Here is a 17,700-nt window from a genome sequence, read left to right on the forward strand (position 1 = left end):
GCGGGATCATGTCCCACAGTCTGGCGACTCTGCTGGGGACCACCTAACTTCATTAAAATCCCAAAAGATAATTCATTTGAATTTAATTTAACTGGCTTATAAAAACTCTATACTTGTTAGATTAGTTTGTCTTGTTTTATTTTCTCATCACATTTTACTTAAACTCAATCTAATAAAACCTGAAGGCATCATAGATTGCGTAAACTTATTGCACACACTTATATCACTTGCATCTAAACCCTTGCATTTCACATGCACACACATCCTATTTTAGGAACCCGGAGTGTTATCTAGCATGGTTGACTGGGATTTCATCACCTGGTGCCTCTGTGCTAGAGAAGCATTCCACCCTTAGCCTAGCACCTTATGGTGCGTAAACGGATCTCTTGTTCACGTACTGATACGCCGGACACTGGTACAGTATATCGAACATGGATTCGCGCTAAGGGAACTCTTGGCCTTACCCCTAGATTAACCCACACATGCATGTAGTATACGAACACATGTGCATCACGTGTGTGAGCCTAGTTTAGGATATCCTACCCATTTGTGTCTAGATTAGGCCGTAGTCCATTTTCCAATGGCTACGATCGGTCCTTAGATACACGAACAAAGTCATGAGTCGAGATCCTCTCTCCACTCCGCTAGATTAGGAGTAAGGTTGATGCCTTCAGGTAACACTGATAAAATGTGCGAAGACTAAAAACTTTTCCTTTGGGGTTAGGATATAAATCCCATCATTTCCAAAGATCTCATAGGATTAGTTATTCTTGATCTACCCGTTGAAAGTAATCCTATGCAATCTCACATTTTGATCATGTGTCTATCATTCGTCTCTTGTGGGATTCGATTGTGTCTTCATTGGCGGAAATTGTGTCTCAATCATTTGATCGTGCAATCTTGATGATCCAATCTTGCCTGTACCCTTGATCTCTTCCTCCTCTAGGGGCTACCTTTTTCAAGAATATTTCTGCTAAATCCTTCAGAGTTTACTCTCATAATCCTTGAACTAAGGGCATTCCCCTCATCATTTGGATTCATTCTATTGTCCCAATTACTTGCTTAAATGTGTAATATTTTTCAGTCATTGAGAAGAAACACTCCATGAATGCCAAGCTCATATACCTCGTGTTCATTATTTCCATGAGAGGGCACTAAACACCATAGCTAACCCTACTATTCCTTGGGTTCGGATCTCTTCTCGATTGCAGAGGAAATCTGTCTCCCCGCCACCTTCTCTGAGGACCCCAGCATCTCCTTCTTTCCCATCCTCATCCTCCCCAATGGCAGAAAACCAGAACAGTAGTCTTCCACCCGCTGCTATTACCGATACTCTCACCTTGATTCTCCGGCAGCTTCAAGAACTCAAAGAAGAGAACCAAGTTATCAAGGCCCAGCTTTCTGAAAAGTTGGGGCCATCGTTGTCCAAAGATAAAGGGTCCATGCACCATACAGTTACTTCAGCCGCACCTGCCCAGCCAGTGTTCATTCCTATCCCTGACAAAACTGAAGAAGATTTTGAAAAAGAGCAGTACAGCGAAGATCGCAGCAGGCCTTCTCAGTCCATGGTTGATAAAGTAGTTATGGAGAAATTAGAAAGTCTTACCAGGAAGGTTCAGGACATTCAGTTTCAGGACCAGGGTGGTTTCAATCCAAGTGACCTCACACTGTTCCCAGAAATCCGTCTCCCAGCCAATTTTCAAATGCCGGACTTTGATAAATATGATGGTGTGGGTTGTCCAATCACACATTTGCAAATGTTCACCATCATGTGTCAACCTCAAGGCTTATCTTCTGAGCAAATGGCTCAATTGTTCCCGGTTTCCCTAACCAAGGTTGCCAGGAGGTGGTTCATGGTCTTGGACAAGACTCGTTACAGGACATGGAAGGATATCGGCGAGCAGTTCATCAGGCAATTCAAATATGATGACGGGACAGAAATCACCAGAAAGGATTTGGAAAGGACAAAGCAAGACTTGAGGGAATCCTTTCTGACCTTTGTGAAAAGATGGAGGAGAATAGCAGCTCAGATGATGGAGCGCCCTTCTGAGGAAGAGCAGGTCCAAATAATCATGAAAAATATTTCCCCCCAGCTCCAGTATCACATGTCGTTGCAGTATTATCCGGACTTCAAACACTTTATCGTGGCAGGCACCCAAATAGAGGAGGCTATGGCTCAAGGTGTGTTCAACCGAAGTAACCCGAATACCAAAGAATTCAGGAAGCCTCCATCAGCTGAAATTAATAACCTTTCCCGCTCCAAGCCTCAGCCTTCAAAACCTCAGAACCCCATGGTGATGGATTATACCCAACCTGCTGTCGCACCTCGGCCACAGGCCCAGACAGAATTTACCCCTCTCCCTCTTCCACCATCTGTGATACTCAAGGAGTGTCTAGCCTCAGGTCGCATAATCCTGCCCGACATTAGGGCTCTTCCTAATCCTTTACCAGCAAATTGGCGAACAGATCAACACTGCGAATACCATAGAAATTCTGGCCATCTCACTGATAATTGCATTGCCCTAAAATTCAGAATCCAGAGGTTGCTCGACAATAAAAGCCTTGTGTTTGAGCCAAGTCCTGTTGCTACCAATAACCCATTATCAAATCATGCAGTACTGCCGCCAGCCGTTCGCAATGCTTAAATAACTGAAGGTTCAAAGGGGCACAGGTCCGGTTGCAATGAAAAGAATCAGAAGTTGAAAGTACCATTTATGAGCCAGCTTTCGCCGAGCCTCCGAAGCTAGACAGTTGCGGCAGTTAAAGTTTTAGTCGTTTATTATTTTATTTTGAGTCAGCCATCATGGTCAGTACAATTGTTGAGTCCGGTTCTACAGTTCAAGGTTAATGCCTAGTCCAGGCAAGTTATCTTTTGCTTTTCTTTTAGAGTTGTGAATCCTGAACATGTTCAGGATAGGTTGTGAGATGTAGTATTTTTTTTCTTTAAATAAAATTTCAGTTCCAATAGTTCACTTGTGTCTATTTCTTAAGTGTGCTTCTGATCTTAAAATAAGACTCCCTCCTCAAATGAGGACAAAATTGACGAAACTCCACTTGAGTCACAACGATTACTTGAACAAGAGGAGGAGCGCCAATCTCAGCCTTTCAAAGATGAAATTAAAGTGGTAAACACTGGCACTGAAACCTTGATCCAGTAAATGCCGATTGAAAATACATTACCCTCTGAAGAGTGTGAAGAATTGGTAAACCCATTTTGAGGATAAAAAGATGGTCCAGTAAGCGTTACCATTAATGCCAAGAGAAAGACCCAGATAGAAGGTTCAAGAAAGAATGAAGTGAATATCATATGCTATGCAAAGGGCATGGAGTGGAAACAACTTTCATATTTCCAATCAATGACCTTGGTTCTCAAATTCATAACATGAAGCTAACAAATTCAAGATAAGAAGTTCAAGAGCAAGTATTGAAAAGTGGTCATCAGATATCAAGAGTTACAAATCCATAAATGGACGATGTCAAAGAACAAGTTTCGCTCTATGAAAGTCGAAAGCACGTATTAGAATCTTGAAAGAAGAAGATCCATTATCTCTTACCTGGAAATGCCGTCAAACTCCGAAAAAAAAATGAAAAAAAATAATAATAATAATAATCAGTACCAGAGGGACTCTAGTAACCTAGATCGATTCCCAATCTGAACATCGGAAGGCCTCCTTTGGCTGAATAAATCCCAAAATCAGAACCCAACGTCAAAAGAATACTGGTTTGCAAACCCTTCGAGCCTAAATGAAATTTTCTTAAAAACCCATCAAACTAGGGGCATTCGCCCCGAACTACGCGAGACCTGATCCCTACACTGGGGTACGTAGGCAGCTCGGTTAAACTGAGTTCGGTCGATTCAAAAAAGAAAAGCAATTCAATCAATCCAAAAAAAAAAAAAAAAAAAGAAATTCAATCCTTTCAGAAAAAGAGGGACAAGTTCCTAAAGAAGAGAAGTCAATTATTCCAGAAAGAAGAGAAAAAAAAAAGAAAAATCAATAAACCTTCGAACAATTTATCTTCAAACTAGGGGCATTCGCCCTGAACTACACACGACCTGATTCCTACCTTGGGATATGTAGGCAACCTGTTCACAGGTTCGGTCGAAATCTTTGTTGAACCTTAAGCCATTCTTTGAAAAGCCCTATCCTACCTATAAAGTCCTTCCGATGTTCAGAACTAATGATCTAGGTCCCGAAAAAAAATAAAAATGATGATGAATAAAAAAAAATGGAGTTTGAAGATCTGCTAGACTGAAAACCTGAAAGGGCGGTTTAGGCAAAATTTAAGATCATTCCCTGCTAAGTTGAAAACGCGAAAGGGCGGCTTAGGCAAAAGCTAAGGGGATAGCCTGCTGAATCGAAAACCTAGAAGGGCGGTTCAGGCAAAAGTTAAGGCTACCACGGTCCGCCAAGTTAAAAACCCTGAAGAGGTGACTTGGTCATGGTAAGAGAATCATTGTAAGAAGGCTACAGCCGGTATCAGGACTGAAGATCAACTGAAGTTCAAGCAAATTCAAGTGACATCCTCAAAACTGGGGGCATTGGAGCTAAGCAGTCCTAGGAGTTGTAATTAAATCATTGAGGCATTACTGTTTTAAGGAAAAAGTCCAGTGTTTACCAATTGAAAAAAATATTCCTTGAAAGGATAGACTTACCAAATAAAACGTTAACTAAGTCAGAAGCATTACTGTGTCTGTCAGTATAGTTAATCAATCGTTGTTATTCTATGTTCATTCCTTCAGAGCTCCTCAATCCTTTGAGTAGTGTCTTTTATCTAAGTTTTCTCTTTAAAAAGAGTCAATCGTCGTCCTTGTGTCCAAAATGATGCAACTGTCTCGGTGAAGGAGGCCCGGCTTCGTCAGCTCCCTGCGATTGTACCTGAAAGAGCTTGAGAATCCAGTCAAACAGCTTCATTTCAAAGATGATCAACCCAGAAGAATTCAGAAGTAGAAACATCAGAAAGCCCAGCTTCCGTAAAAAGATCATACTCCAGGAAGGCATCTTAAGCTTGGAAGAGCCTCAGATGCAATGATGGTCGAGCCAATTTCTCAGAAAGATGAACCGTTAAAATTCAGAATTTCCTTCCAGTTAGTTAAATACTATCTTGGTCAAGAAATGTTTATCTAAACACCTATCAAGAGGCAAGTCCCACTTTTCCATGATTATATCCAAGAGAGCCGTTGTTCTAGATTACCAATTTCAAGTGTCTTGTTCAAGGTTTCAGTCATCCAAATCCCCAAAGACAAGACCAGCAGTCTCTTTGAGAAAAATCTTGTTGAAGTTTCATAAAAGTGTTTCTAATCCATTCTTGTTAGTAATGGTTCTTTGGTTTGCCGTTTCATCATTCGTCACGGTTTGCCGTTTCATCATTCGTCAAAGTCCTAGTTTCCGATATCTTTGTCAAGCACGATCTGTAACATCCCCGATTTCATTAAGTTCAAAAAATCAAAAATTCATCAAATCCAATCCTATGTCAAATTCAAGTCCATGAAAAATCTCTAAATTCTTCGTTGTTGAATTCATCAATCAAAGCTATCTTGTTTCTTTGAGCCTGTTTGTGAACGGTGCCTCTTTTCTCGAGTCCATTTCTAAATGGTCTCATCTTCTCCTTGAACCCGTTTGTGAACGGTGTCTCATTTTTCTGAGTCCATTTATGGTCTCATGTCCTCCTTGAGCCCGTTTGTGGACGGTGCCTTATTTCTGAAAAATTAAAAATTCATCAAATCCAATCCTATGTCAAATTCAAGTTCATGAAAAAACTCTAAATTCTTCATTGTTGAATTCATCAATCAAAGCTATCTTGTTTCTTTGAGCCCGTTTGTGAACGGTGCCTCTTTTCTCGAGTCCATTTGTAAATGGTCTCGTCTTCTCCTTGAACCCGTTTGTGAACGGTGTCTCATTTTTCTGAGTCCATTTGTGAATGATCTCATGTCCTCCTTGAGCCCGTTTGTGGACGGTGCCTTATTTCTGAAAAATCAAAAATTCATCAAATCCAATCCTACGTCAAATTCAAGTTTATGAAAAATCTCTAAATTCTTCGTTGTTGAAGCTATCTTGTTTCTTTGAGCCCGTTTGTGAACGGTGCCTCATTTCTCGAGTCCATTTATGAATGGTCTCATGTTCTCCTTGAGCCCGTTTGTGAACGGTGCCTCGTTTCTCGAGTCCATTTGTGAATGGTCTCGTCTTCTCCTTAAGCCCGTTTGTGAACGGTGCCTCGTTTCTCGAGTCCATTTGTGAATGGTCTCGTCTTCTCCTTGAGCCCGTTTGTGAACGGTACCTCATTTTCTGAGTCCATTTGTGAATGGTCTCTTATTCTCCTTGAGCCCGTTTGTGAACGGTGCCTCGTTTCTCGAGTCCATTTGTGAATGGTCTCGTCTTCTCCTTAAGCCCGTTTGTGAACAGGTGCCTCGTTTCTCGAGTCCATTTGTGAATGGTCTCGTCTTCTCCTTGAGCCCGTTTGTGAACGGTACCTCATTTTCTGAGTCCATTTGTGAATGGTCTCTTATTCTCCTTGAGCCCGTTTGTGAACGGTGCCTCGTTTCTCGAGTCCATTTGTGAATGATCTCGTCTTCTCCTTAAGCCCGTTTGTGAACGGTGCCTCGTTTCTCGAGTCCATTTGTGAATGGTCTCATCTTCTCTGTGAGCCCGTTTGTGAACGGTACCTCATTTTCTGAGTCTATTTGTGAATGGTCTCATGTTCTCCTTGAGCACGTTTGTGAACGGTGCCTCGTTTCTCGAGTCCATTTGTGAATGGTCTCGTCCTCTCCTTAAGCCCGTTTGTGAACGGTACCTCATTTTCTGAGTCCATTTGTGAATGGTCTCATGTTCTCCTTGAGCCCGTTTGTGAACGGTGCCTCGTTTCTCGAGTCCATTTGTGAATGGTCCCGTGTTCTCTTTGAGCCCGTTTGTAAACGGTACCTCATTTTCTGAGTCCATTTGTGAATGGTCTCTTATCCTCCTTGAGCCCGCTTGTGAAAGATGTCTCATTTTCTTTTAAAAACCGCTTGAGAACGATCTTTGTTCTTTCTCTTCGGAATCCATTCGAAACTGGTATCTCATTCTCTCGTTGCCCGTTTGTGAACGGCACCGCATCAGGATTTCTTATTATGTTCGAATTCTAGGATTTCATTTAGGGTCTTGCATTAGGTAGTAAATGTTTGCGTCTAGGCTCCGTTTTGTGTAGAGTCTTTTGTCGATTAAAGCTACGCAAAATGGCTCTGTCACTTTTGCTTTGGTATTCGATGACTACGTCATCTCTACCAAAGAGGGGCATCTGTAGACACCCCATTTTGCTCTGCTTTAATCAACAAAGAAGCTAGTGTTATCAGTCTTTTTCAGTGTTTTCCATTCCCGTGTTCGTCCCTTACACCTTCTCAAATCTTTCTGGTCATTTCTGCAATGTTCTGATTTTTCCGCTAAAGTGTTGAGTTATTCGTGAGAATCTAGGATTTCAGGGAGGTTACCTTAACAACCGAATTTTGTTGCGATCATCAAGATGAATTATTCGGATAATTCTCGAAAATGATTTTGAGGCACAACTTAATGGATGGTTTGGATTAATCTGTGGAAATTGTATTTTGGTCACACAACCGATTTACATTGTGGCTATCATTTGGACGGTTGGGATCATCTTATGGGTATTATGCAAGGGGGACAACCAATATACGATGTGGCCTGGAAATTGGATGGTTTAGATCATCCTATGGAGTAGACCCCATTCATTTTTTTTAAGCTATAATACAAGATGGAAATTCGGTTGATTTGAAATGAGCTTATTAATGCTTAGTGTGCATGTTGTGAGGTAAGCATTAGCTTTTGGGAATTCATAGGGAAAAACATATATGCGCATGGGAATAAGTGGGTCCTTCAAAGCTACAAAAATTATATTCGTTGGGTTGTTGGGAATAAAAATTGCTTACTTTTTGAGGAGGTGTTTTGGTTTTATGTATGGTAATGATTCCAAACCATGATGTGATCGTTTTCTATATTGACCACCTTGATAATTATAAATTTCAATGGTGATGGTTGTGGTTATTTTAAGCATGAGAATAAGGAAACAGGTTGGCATGAATTTCGGCTAGTGGCTACTTTGGCGACAAAAGGAAAAATATCCAAAGCACATGGGCAAAGGGGAATATGCTGTCCCCATCCCTCACTATATTACTCACGCCCCATTCCAAACAGACGGAGACCCTCTGTTCCTCACGTTCAACTTTTCTCATCCTCTTCAACCTCTCAACAGAAGCTCCACAGTAAAAAAAAAAGAAGATAAAAAACAGGGTATGTGGTGTTTCTGTTCCTCATCTTCTCCTCTATTCTCATATTTTCTTTTGTTCCCCATCATTCTCACGTTCTCAACTCCCCTCTCGATATTTTTTATTTTAAAAAATTAAAAAAAAAAAAAGAACGTGAGGAAAAACAGAGTGTTGCATACTCTGTTTTTCCTCTCTCTCTCTATCTCTCTATCTCTCTCTCTCTCTCTCTCTCTCTCTCTCTCGATCTCACTCTCAACTTCTCACCATCTCAAGATCTCACACACATTCTCACCCACGCTCAACAGAGCTTCTATGTTTTCACCTCCATCTCACTTTCACCCACTCCAAACAGCCTTCTCCCTCTCTTTCTCTGTCTCTGTTTTTCGTCTATCTCAACTATCTCTCTGTTTTCTCTTAAGTTTATTCCCCTCCCTTTTATCTCCACTCACCCCAGCCTTCTCAATCTCTACTCTCTACAGCCCACGCCCATCTCTCCTGTATCCATTCCCCTAACAGCCCTTTATGTGTTTTTCTTAAAAAAAAAAAATATAATAACAAAAACGGAGTGCCGTTTCATTCTGGATCTCCCTCACTCTCTTGCTCTCTGTTTTTATATCTCCACTCTCTTCTTCACCCTCTTGCTCTCTGTCTCTCTAACTCCACTCTCTTCCTCACTCTCTCGTCCCTTTTTCTCCACAAGGGCTCAAGTTATATTTTAAAGGAAAACAGAGCATCTGTTTTGTTTTCTTTCTTCATCTTCTCACTACTCATACTCTCTTTATTTCTCTCCGCGTTTCACTCACCCTCTTTCTCCCTCTCTGGCACGACGCTCTCAGCAACTCTCTCTTTCATTCTCTATACCTCATGCTCAACAGAAGAACGGTGTTTATACACTAAAAAAAACAAAAGAAAAGAAAAAAAGAAAGCGAGGCGAATCGTACAACGGCGAGGTTTTTCGGACTCCGGCTTTCGGATTCGGCGAAGACTCCATCAGAGGTAGGTACACTGTTTTCAGATTTTTCCAGGATCGTTTGGTATTTTTTTATGAATTTTGCATGATTTTTAGGTATTTAATTGAATTTAATTGAATATTAATTGCGTGTGCTTAAAGTCATGATCTGCGTAAGCGTTCCAAATCCATTTCATCCCGAAATTTAATACAATGTTTGATCTAAATAGAGTAAAATAACTATCGGATCGGATCGGGCATTGGATCAACGATTCTTTCGAATTTGAGTGAAGAGTGGTATTTTATTTAAAATATGGGCTGAGAAATTATGAAATTCGAAAAAATAGCCATCTCAGGATGATCTATTTTTTGGAATTTTAAATTTTTATTGTGTTCATCACATCAGAGCAAGGTTGGAGGATGTTTTCCGGAATCGTAATTTTCTCGAAAAGCGTGTTTTAAAAATAGAAAACTCTTCAAAAATATCTTTTCGACCAAGAAAAATAAAATATATACTAAACGGATTCCAAAATTAATGAAATTTTGTGGGAAAATAATATGTTACTGATACATTCTACCATGAAGTTTTCACAATTTTTGGATTGTGTTTGGTTATTATTTTATACTTTCTTTGAAAAATACCAGATGTTCGGAGAATTTTTACTGACATCAGAACACGGATAAAATTCCCCAAATGTTTACAGTAATTGTATATTTCATATTTCTTGCTGCTGTAAAAATTTCAACTCATTTCGAATTCGTTTGCAATAATTTCACTTGTAAAATCACTCATATGCTTAAAATTGATAAATTCCATTGAAAATTCGAAATTAATAAAAAAATCATTATCAAAATTTCTAAAGAACCTTAAATTCTGTCACATGTTCACTCCTTAATCCATTGAAACAGAAATTTTAGGATCTTTAGATTTTCCTGGAAAAATGGCCAGTGCATCCATAATCGTATCCCAATTGCAACTTGATCTTTGACAATTTGAATATTTAAGTTATAGCATGTTGTTGGCTCCGAGGTTAGTGTCCACGGAAATCCTGAGATTCTGCCAGGCAATAAGATGCTATAACCTAAGTATTAAATTGCACAAGGAAAGAGCGCACGATTCCCTCCTTTGGATGCCATTCAAGGCCGAAATTGGTGAACCCTAGAACCATTGGTAATCTTTAAATGTCTAGAAACTGAAAATCTTCGAAATCTGAAACTCATTAACCTCGAGAACTTAAATCGATTTATCTTGTGTCTTTCGGAACCATTGGATTATGGTTTCCAATCTAAGAACCATTAGAGCCCAATTTAGGAACACTGGTGTCGTGCCGTGTCCTAGGTTTTAGGGAGTCCTAGAGTTAGGAGTCCAGCCTCATCACGGACGCTTGCTATGAATAGCAACCGTACCATAGGTCTAGTTACACTAGTCACCCGATCTTTCCCTAGGACAAGCCTAGTAAACTAGGATGTAGGCAAACCTGCATTAGTCTAAGGGACAACTTGCATTCAGATAAGAATCATATAGCATCTTTGATGAAATCCTAAGATAATAAAATCCTCAACTTGAATTAAATAACTCCTCTTAAAACTGTTGAAACAGTCAATCCCGTCTAGATCGGTGTCTTAGTCGAGTTAGGCATAAGTAGCTTAGCTTAAGTGCACCGAACTACGTCGACTCTGATCCCAGTGAGGCTTGGGTACGTAGGCAGCTTGGATGTCTGACGGCATACCACCCGCGAGTCGGCACCACAACAAATTGTGGTGTTTTGTATATTAATTTTCTTGTAAATACTTAATCAAATCAGTTAGGGTTTTCCATGAAATTAGAATTCTAGGAGAACTTTCACTTAGAATGAATCCAGACAAATTAATAAATCAAGATACACATCTAGGATTCACATTGAAATTAGATTCTAGGATGCATGTCACTTAGTTCGCACATTAACATAGAGTTGAATGAGCCATTTAAAATAAATTTAAAAGAGTTAGCTTTTGGAATCGAAGACCGATTATCGGACAAGAATGGTGCATGTGATGGATAACTCCCCATACCTTCCATTCTCGTAACCAGGTAGCGAGTCTAGATTTCTGGTTAATTATGGGTCCTAGATCCCACATCTAGGTGGCGACTCTGTCAGTCTCTTTCGTGTGGAATTCGGATTGCCTTAGTGATCCCAAGTCCACAGGAAAGACGAATTCAAATCAATATTAAAATGCACACGCCAATCGCGTGGGAACGAGAGACCAAAGGAGAGCGCGCGGCGGCTCGCGCCCCACGCCCCTCTCGCGGGATCATGTCCCACACTCGCTTCCCTTTTTGAGCTAAGGTTTTCCTTGACATTTTAGTTTCTAGGGTTTTGAGAGAAAAGTGAAGAATCAAAGTGAGAATCAAGGGGGTTTTGAGAAAGATGATGACAATGGATGAAAAGGATGGGAACGAGTAGAAAATGAACAATTTGTGGGAGGAAATGGCGAGAGAAAAAGAGAAGAGATGGAATGGAAATATTATATGGATGAAAACAAGGAAGAAGATGAGAAAAAGAGAAATAGAGGAGGAATGATGGATTAAAACTCACTTGAATGCCTTAATCTTGATTATCTTCCACCGAAAATGGCTTGGGAGTAAGGAGGGAAGAAAACCCTAGGAGAAGAAATGAGCGGCGGAAGTTAGAAAACCCTAGTCCTTTAAAACACAGTTTTCGACCTTTGCGGTCGACCAGGCTATCGCGGTCACGACCCGCCCGTCCCTTTTTATTTTTCTCATTTCAATCATTCGCGGTCGACCGGGTTCACGCGGTCGACCGGGTTCACGCGGTCGTCCGCCTATTTTTGTCCAGGTTGCCTTCCGCAGTCGCCCTCCGAGGCTCGATCGACCGCCACACCCTAATTTTCAATTTCTTTATATTTTTCAAAGGATTTTGTGGACAAATCAATTTTCACGGATCTTTAAGAGCCTACGCTTTGCTACTAAATTAAATACAAGGTGACAATCCAAGAGTGGGGGTGGATTGGCTAATTAAAATTTTGGGGCTTAATTAAGTGGATTATTAAAATCAATTTACTCATTAAGCCTTAACAAGTCTAACCCTTTATCAATCAATAAATATAATATAGGATAGGGATTAGATATGACTTTATGCTTATATACTCTAACCTTTGTTCAATGAAACATAAACACAAGTGAAGGGTAGAGATTACCAACCACCGAAGTGCAAAGAGAAGGAGAAAGAAAGTATCCACAAGGCACAAGTTTTATAGTGGTTCGGTCATAACTTGACCTACTCCATTCTTCCAAGTTTTCTTCCTTGGGATCTCCACTAAACCAATAAGATTCTTCAACGGACGAATCTTAAAGCCGTACAACAACTTCTCCTTCAAAGAGATCACACCATTTTCGCACAAAGCCTTGCGAGGGCACCTCCCTCTTACAATGATTCACCTTTCTTAACGGGCCGAATCAGAGACCCTCACAAACAAATGAAGAAATAAAAAGAAGAACTTCCAATGCCTCTAGATTAGGCGGATTACAACTTTGAAAGCTCGCAAATACTCCAAGGAAGATAAAATGTAAAGCCTATAGAGTACCTCTTGATAGAATGTAAAAATTCAAGTTCAAAGAGGTTTTAACCTTTCATATAAAAGTTTAGATTCAAGAAGATAGGATTTGATCTTGGAAAAGGTTGTTTAGAAAGGTTTGGATAGTGTATATATAGCCCACAAGGAAATATGACCGTTTGGGGGTAAAACTGTAAAATACAGGGTTGAAAAAGTCAACATGCGCAAGCCCGAATGGATCTATTTTCATGTCGCGATGGTCGACCGGCACTAGGGTATATTTTCATGAGGCACAACGGTCGCCCGCCCTTATCGGGCTCTCAGTTTGAATTTCAAATTTCATACCGGCGCGGTCGACCGGCACAAGGGCGGTTGCCCTGCGAGGGCTACCTGTTTGAAATAAATTTTCGGCTAAAAAACACTATCGCGGTCGACCGGACCCATTGCGGTCGTCCGCCAAGCCCAACCTGGATGTTTTCTGGATTTCCAGAAAATGTATCCGCGGTCGCTAGGATTACCCTGGTCGACCGGCCCGATAATTTTTTAGATGCCCTGGTCTTCCAGGTAGCATTCCGCAGTCACCTGGCCTAGCCCGGTCGATTGGCCCTGCTTTGAAAACTTGTTTTAAAATACTAGTGAGAGGGACTTAGGACCTTGGTCTTGGGTTTAAGTCCTAGGTTTTCAAACACATATTTGGGTGTGTGTATGGTTTTCAAAGATGTAAAAACTTATGTATGAAAACCTTTTGAAGGTGCATTTAAAATCAAGAGGACTCCAAATACATTCTAAAAATAAGAACCTTCAGTCTTCTTGGAATGTCTTTGCTCTTTGCATCTCCTTGGACTTCTTCAGCTTGAATGAACATATTGAACTTTGTCTTGGCTCTTGTGACCTGTCCTCCAATGCATGTTGAAGTACATGAGGTGTCACTATGCCATGTTCAACTCCAGGATCCTTCTTCACACTTGTTGGGGAACTTGTGGGATCTTTATGTTGAGCTTCTTGACTTGATCATCTCCAAATGGTGATGACTCCAATGTAGGTTCAAGCTCTTTGTTCCTATGTCTCTTGATCCACAAGCCATGTGTTGTGAAGAGTTGTGTAATGACGATTATGATATGAAATTCCTGTATACAACACAACACCTCAAAGCAACACATTAGTTCATAAAAGCTAATCAATTTAGTTTGCTAGCATCAAAACAAGAAGGTAAGGTGAATGTTTAACCCATGGGAACCCTTGGGCTTACACTCTCTCTTATATTTCTTGCACTTAGATTTATCTTTCTTGGTTTAATTTTTTAATTGGTCTTCCAAGTTCAATTTGGGTAAAAATTGATTTGTTGTTTTAAAAAGGGTAAAAGTTTTTTACACTCCCAATTCACCCCCTCTCTTGGGTTTCCACCGTCATACTTGGGCCTAACATTGCATGCTCAAAGGTCAAGGATAGGGTATAACTAGCCCAAGCAAAGATATTACCATTTGTGGGTAAAACCATAAATAACGGGCTAAGAAAAAGCAAGTCGCGCAAGCCCCAACAGATACTTTGCCAGAGGGGGGCCCAACCGAGGTTCCGCGGTCGCCCGCCCTTATCATGCACCACATTTTTATTGTTAATTTTAAGACCGTCGTGGTCGACCGAGATGTAGCGGTCACCCGCCGAGGGCTTTCTAGACTTGTTATTTTTTTGTCCAGAAACCTATCCGCGGTCTGCCGACCCTATGACGGTCGACCGTCGAGACCTTCCTGGATGGATCTGAATTTTCCAGGAGCTCATCCGCGGTCGATCGAGTATCCCTTGGTCGACCGGCCCACTTTTGCCGAGTAGATGCTAGATTTCCAGCATCCTTCTCACGGTTGCCCGGGGGACCCCGGTCCCTAGGCGACCTACCCTGTTTTTAAAACTTATTTTTATGCAGTTATATTTAGGGGCTTTGGGCCATGGCCTTCGGGCTATTGTCCTAAGTTTTCAAATACCTTTTTTGAGTTTGTCAAAATGCTTTTAAAAGGGTTTTGAAAACATTACTTCAAGTAATCTACCTAATGCCAAGAGGACTCTAATACATTCTAAGGAGTAAGGAACCTTGAGTTTTCTTGAGTCTTCATCTTCTAGGCATTTGCATGAGGTGTTCTTTGGCTTGGGAGAGTCTTCTGCCTTGTTCTTGTGCTTATGGTTCCCTTCATTTTTCAGTAGGCTTTAAGGCTTGTAGAAGAACCACTAATGCTTAACTGTCTCAAGTTGAGCCCTTCATCTCCTTGCTTCAAGTGTTAGCTTTGATAATTCATGTCTAAATCACAACACTTGAGCTACCATTAACAAACTAGCATCAATTTGGGTTTGTTGATCATCAAAATATCAGTGGGTTGTACCCTTGGGATTACATTCTTCCCCATTCTGATGATGACAAACCTAAATTGATTATGGGGTTGAGGCTCCCCCTAAATATGGTAAACATGTAAGTAATGCATCCCCCTCATTATATGCTTATCATATGACCTATGTTTGCATGAATCTACATTGTAGCACAAGATAAGCATAGGTAGTGCAATATACAAAGACTCAGAGGAATTACAAGTATGGTTCATGAAACATAATCAAAGTGAGGGGCATTACCATGAGAACATAATCAATTATGCGATATTTCTTCCCCTTTTGTTATATCAAAAAGAGTTTGGAAAGAATTGAACATTAAAAGTGCAAATTTTCCCTATTTTTGTTTTAGGAGTCAACTTTTAACTCCTCATATTCAACTACGTATAGCCTACATATATATACAAATAGCATTCAAATAGGCATTTTCATGATCTAGATGCAGGCTTTCGCTAAGTTCTTAGATGTCTTAATTAGAGATGATAGTACCGTTCCCAAAAAGGGCATGCATACCATTTGAGTAAGTTTTAAGTTAAAGTTTAACATCTAGTCATGCATCCAATAGCAAGCACAAAATCAAGTACATAATACATACATATATATATATATATATATATATATATATAGATATATAGATAAACAAGATTTCATTCAAATTCTTTTACTTGATTAAGTGTCCACATGTTCAAACCACTTCTAATATCACAAAATCTTTCTTCACTTAGTGGTTTGATCAATATATCCACAAGTTGATCATTGGTATTGATATAAGAGATAACAATATCTTCCTTTTTTGAGTGATCTCTCAAGAAATAATGTCTTATATCAATATGTTTAGTCAGGGAATATTGAACTGGGTTCTTGGTTAGGTTGATTGCACTTGTGTTTTCACAATAGATTGGAACACATTTAAACTTCAAATCATAGTCTTCCAAGGTGTTCTTCATCCATAAAATCTGTGCATAACAAGCTCTTGCAGCTATATACTCTACTTTTGTGGTAGACAGAGCAACATAGTTCTGTTTCTTGCTGAACTAAGACACTAAGGCTTTCCCTAGAAACTAACAAGTGCCACTAGTTAGGGGTGTAAACGAGCCGAGCCGAGCTTGGCCAAGCTCGACTCGGCTCGTTAAGCTCAAAAGTTCAGCTCGGGCTCGGCTCGGGCTCAAACCAGGCTCGAGCTCAGCTCGGCTCAGTCAGGCTCGGCCAGGCTCGCGAGCCTTATCGAGCTCGGGTTATATTAAGTTCACACCCCTCATCTTCCCTAGACAGCCCTATCTAGTGTAATTTGACTACTATTTTTACACTATGGGGGGTTGTCCAAGTAACAAATGGGGTTCCAAAAAAGAAGTAACATATTTTGCCTCCCCCTTTCACTCCCTGGTGTAGACACCCCCATTTTGCTCCGCCTTAATCAGCAAAGAAGTTAGTGTTCTTGTTATCAGTCTTTTTTCAGTGTTTTCCATTCCCGTGTCCGTCCCTTATGCTTTCTCAATCTTTCCGATCATTTTCGCAATGTTCCGCATTTTCTTTTCGCTAAGTGTTGAGAATGGTTATTCAGAAGATTCCAGGCGAGAGAGAGTTTGTACCCACTGAGTGGGCCCACCTTGAACATGTTGATGAGCGCATTTATGTGTGAATTGTAGGTAAGAAAAGCATGTATTTTTCTCATTTAAAGCCGTACTACTAAGGGATTTTCTTTGTTTCTGGTATTTCAGGTTTATATTGGGGAATTCCGAGGAAAATATGCTAAGAGGATGAAATTTTACGAAAAAATTGCAATTTTGGAACAATCTAAGTAGAAAATTGTGTGTGGGTTCCAACTTGGATGGTCAAGATCAAAGAAGAAAATCAATTATTCCAAAAAGAAGTTAAAAAAAATAAAAATAAAAAAAATAAAAAAAATAAAAAAAAAACGTGGGACCCACTTAGAATTGCAAGCTTGTTCTCTACACAACAGCAGCCCACGTGTTCTCATATGGAAAATAGTAATTTCTAATTATTATTATTACAACCATATACATGCAATATAAGTGGGACCCACCATGGAAGAAAATATATTGTTTCCAAAGTTTCCATTCATGTTCCCACACCAAAGTCAAAAAAATAAAAATAAATAAAAATTAACCTTTTTTGTAGGCCTCTCTCTCTCTCTCTCCCTTCTTTCCTTGGTCATCAATGATGGCTGGTCATGGTCATCTATGGTGGTTGGTCATGGTCATCCATGGTGGCTACCAATACCACACATGTTTAAATTTTAGTCATTTGTGATGGCTATTAAAAATGTATTTTTATCTCAAATAGTATTCCTATATGTAGCTATAAATATGGCTTGTATTCTGAAAAACAAAAGGAGAAGAGGGAGGGAGAGAAAAAAAGAAGAACCAAGGTGGCTCATCTAATAAAAATTCTTCTTCCAATCACTCCCTCTATCAACAGTGAGAGAAACAAAAATAAAAAAGAAAAAAGAAAGAGAAAGCGAAAGACGGCGGAGCGGATCGGTGGTGGCGGGATTTTTTATTTTCAGATTTGTTTTTTTGACTCTTGGATTGGGCGGAGATCTTCACCACAG

The 17,700-nt window shown here is 40.1% G+C and overlaps 1 protein-coding gene across 1 annotated transcript in view; it reads left to right on the top strand.

The window, feature by feature from the left end:
* The window catches only part of LOC143885930 (uncharacterized), a 113,365-nt gene extending 96,435 nt beyond the window's left edge, over positions 1-16,930 (top strand). The window contains exons 3-4 of the mRNA XM_077389960.1: positions 1,151-2,615; positions 16,847-16,930. Of these exons, the coding sequence (XP_077246075.1) occupies positions 1,284-2,615; positions 16,847-16,930 (1,416 nt within the window). The 5' untranslated portion in view covers positions 1,151-1,283. The remainder of the gene's footprint in view (positions 1-1,150; positions 2,616-16,846) is intronic.
* The last annotated feature ends 770 nt before the right edge of the window (positions 16,931-17,700 follow it).

Source organism: Tasmannia lanceolata, unplaced genomic scaffold (assembly GCF_043159265.1).
Source record: "Tasmannia lanceolata isolate RefF3 unplaced genomic scaffold, GAP_Taslan_0.1 ptg000011l, whole genome shotgun sequence".
Taxonomy (NCBI): Eukaryota; Viridiplantae; Streptophyta; class Magnoliopsida; order Canellales; family Winteraceae; genus Tasmannia; species Tasmannia lanceolata.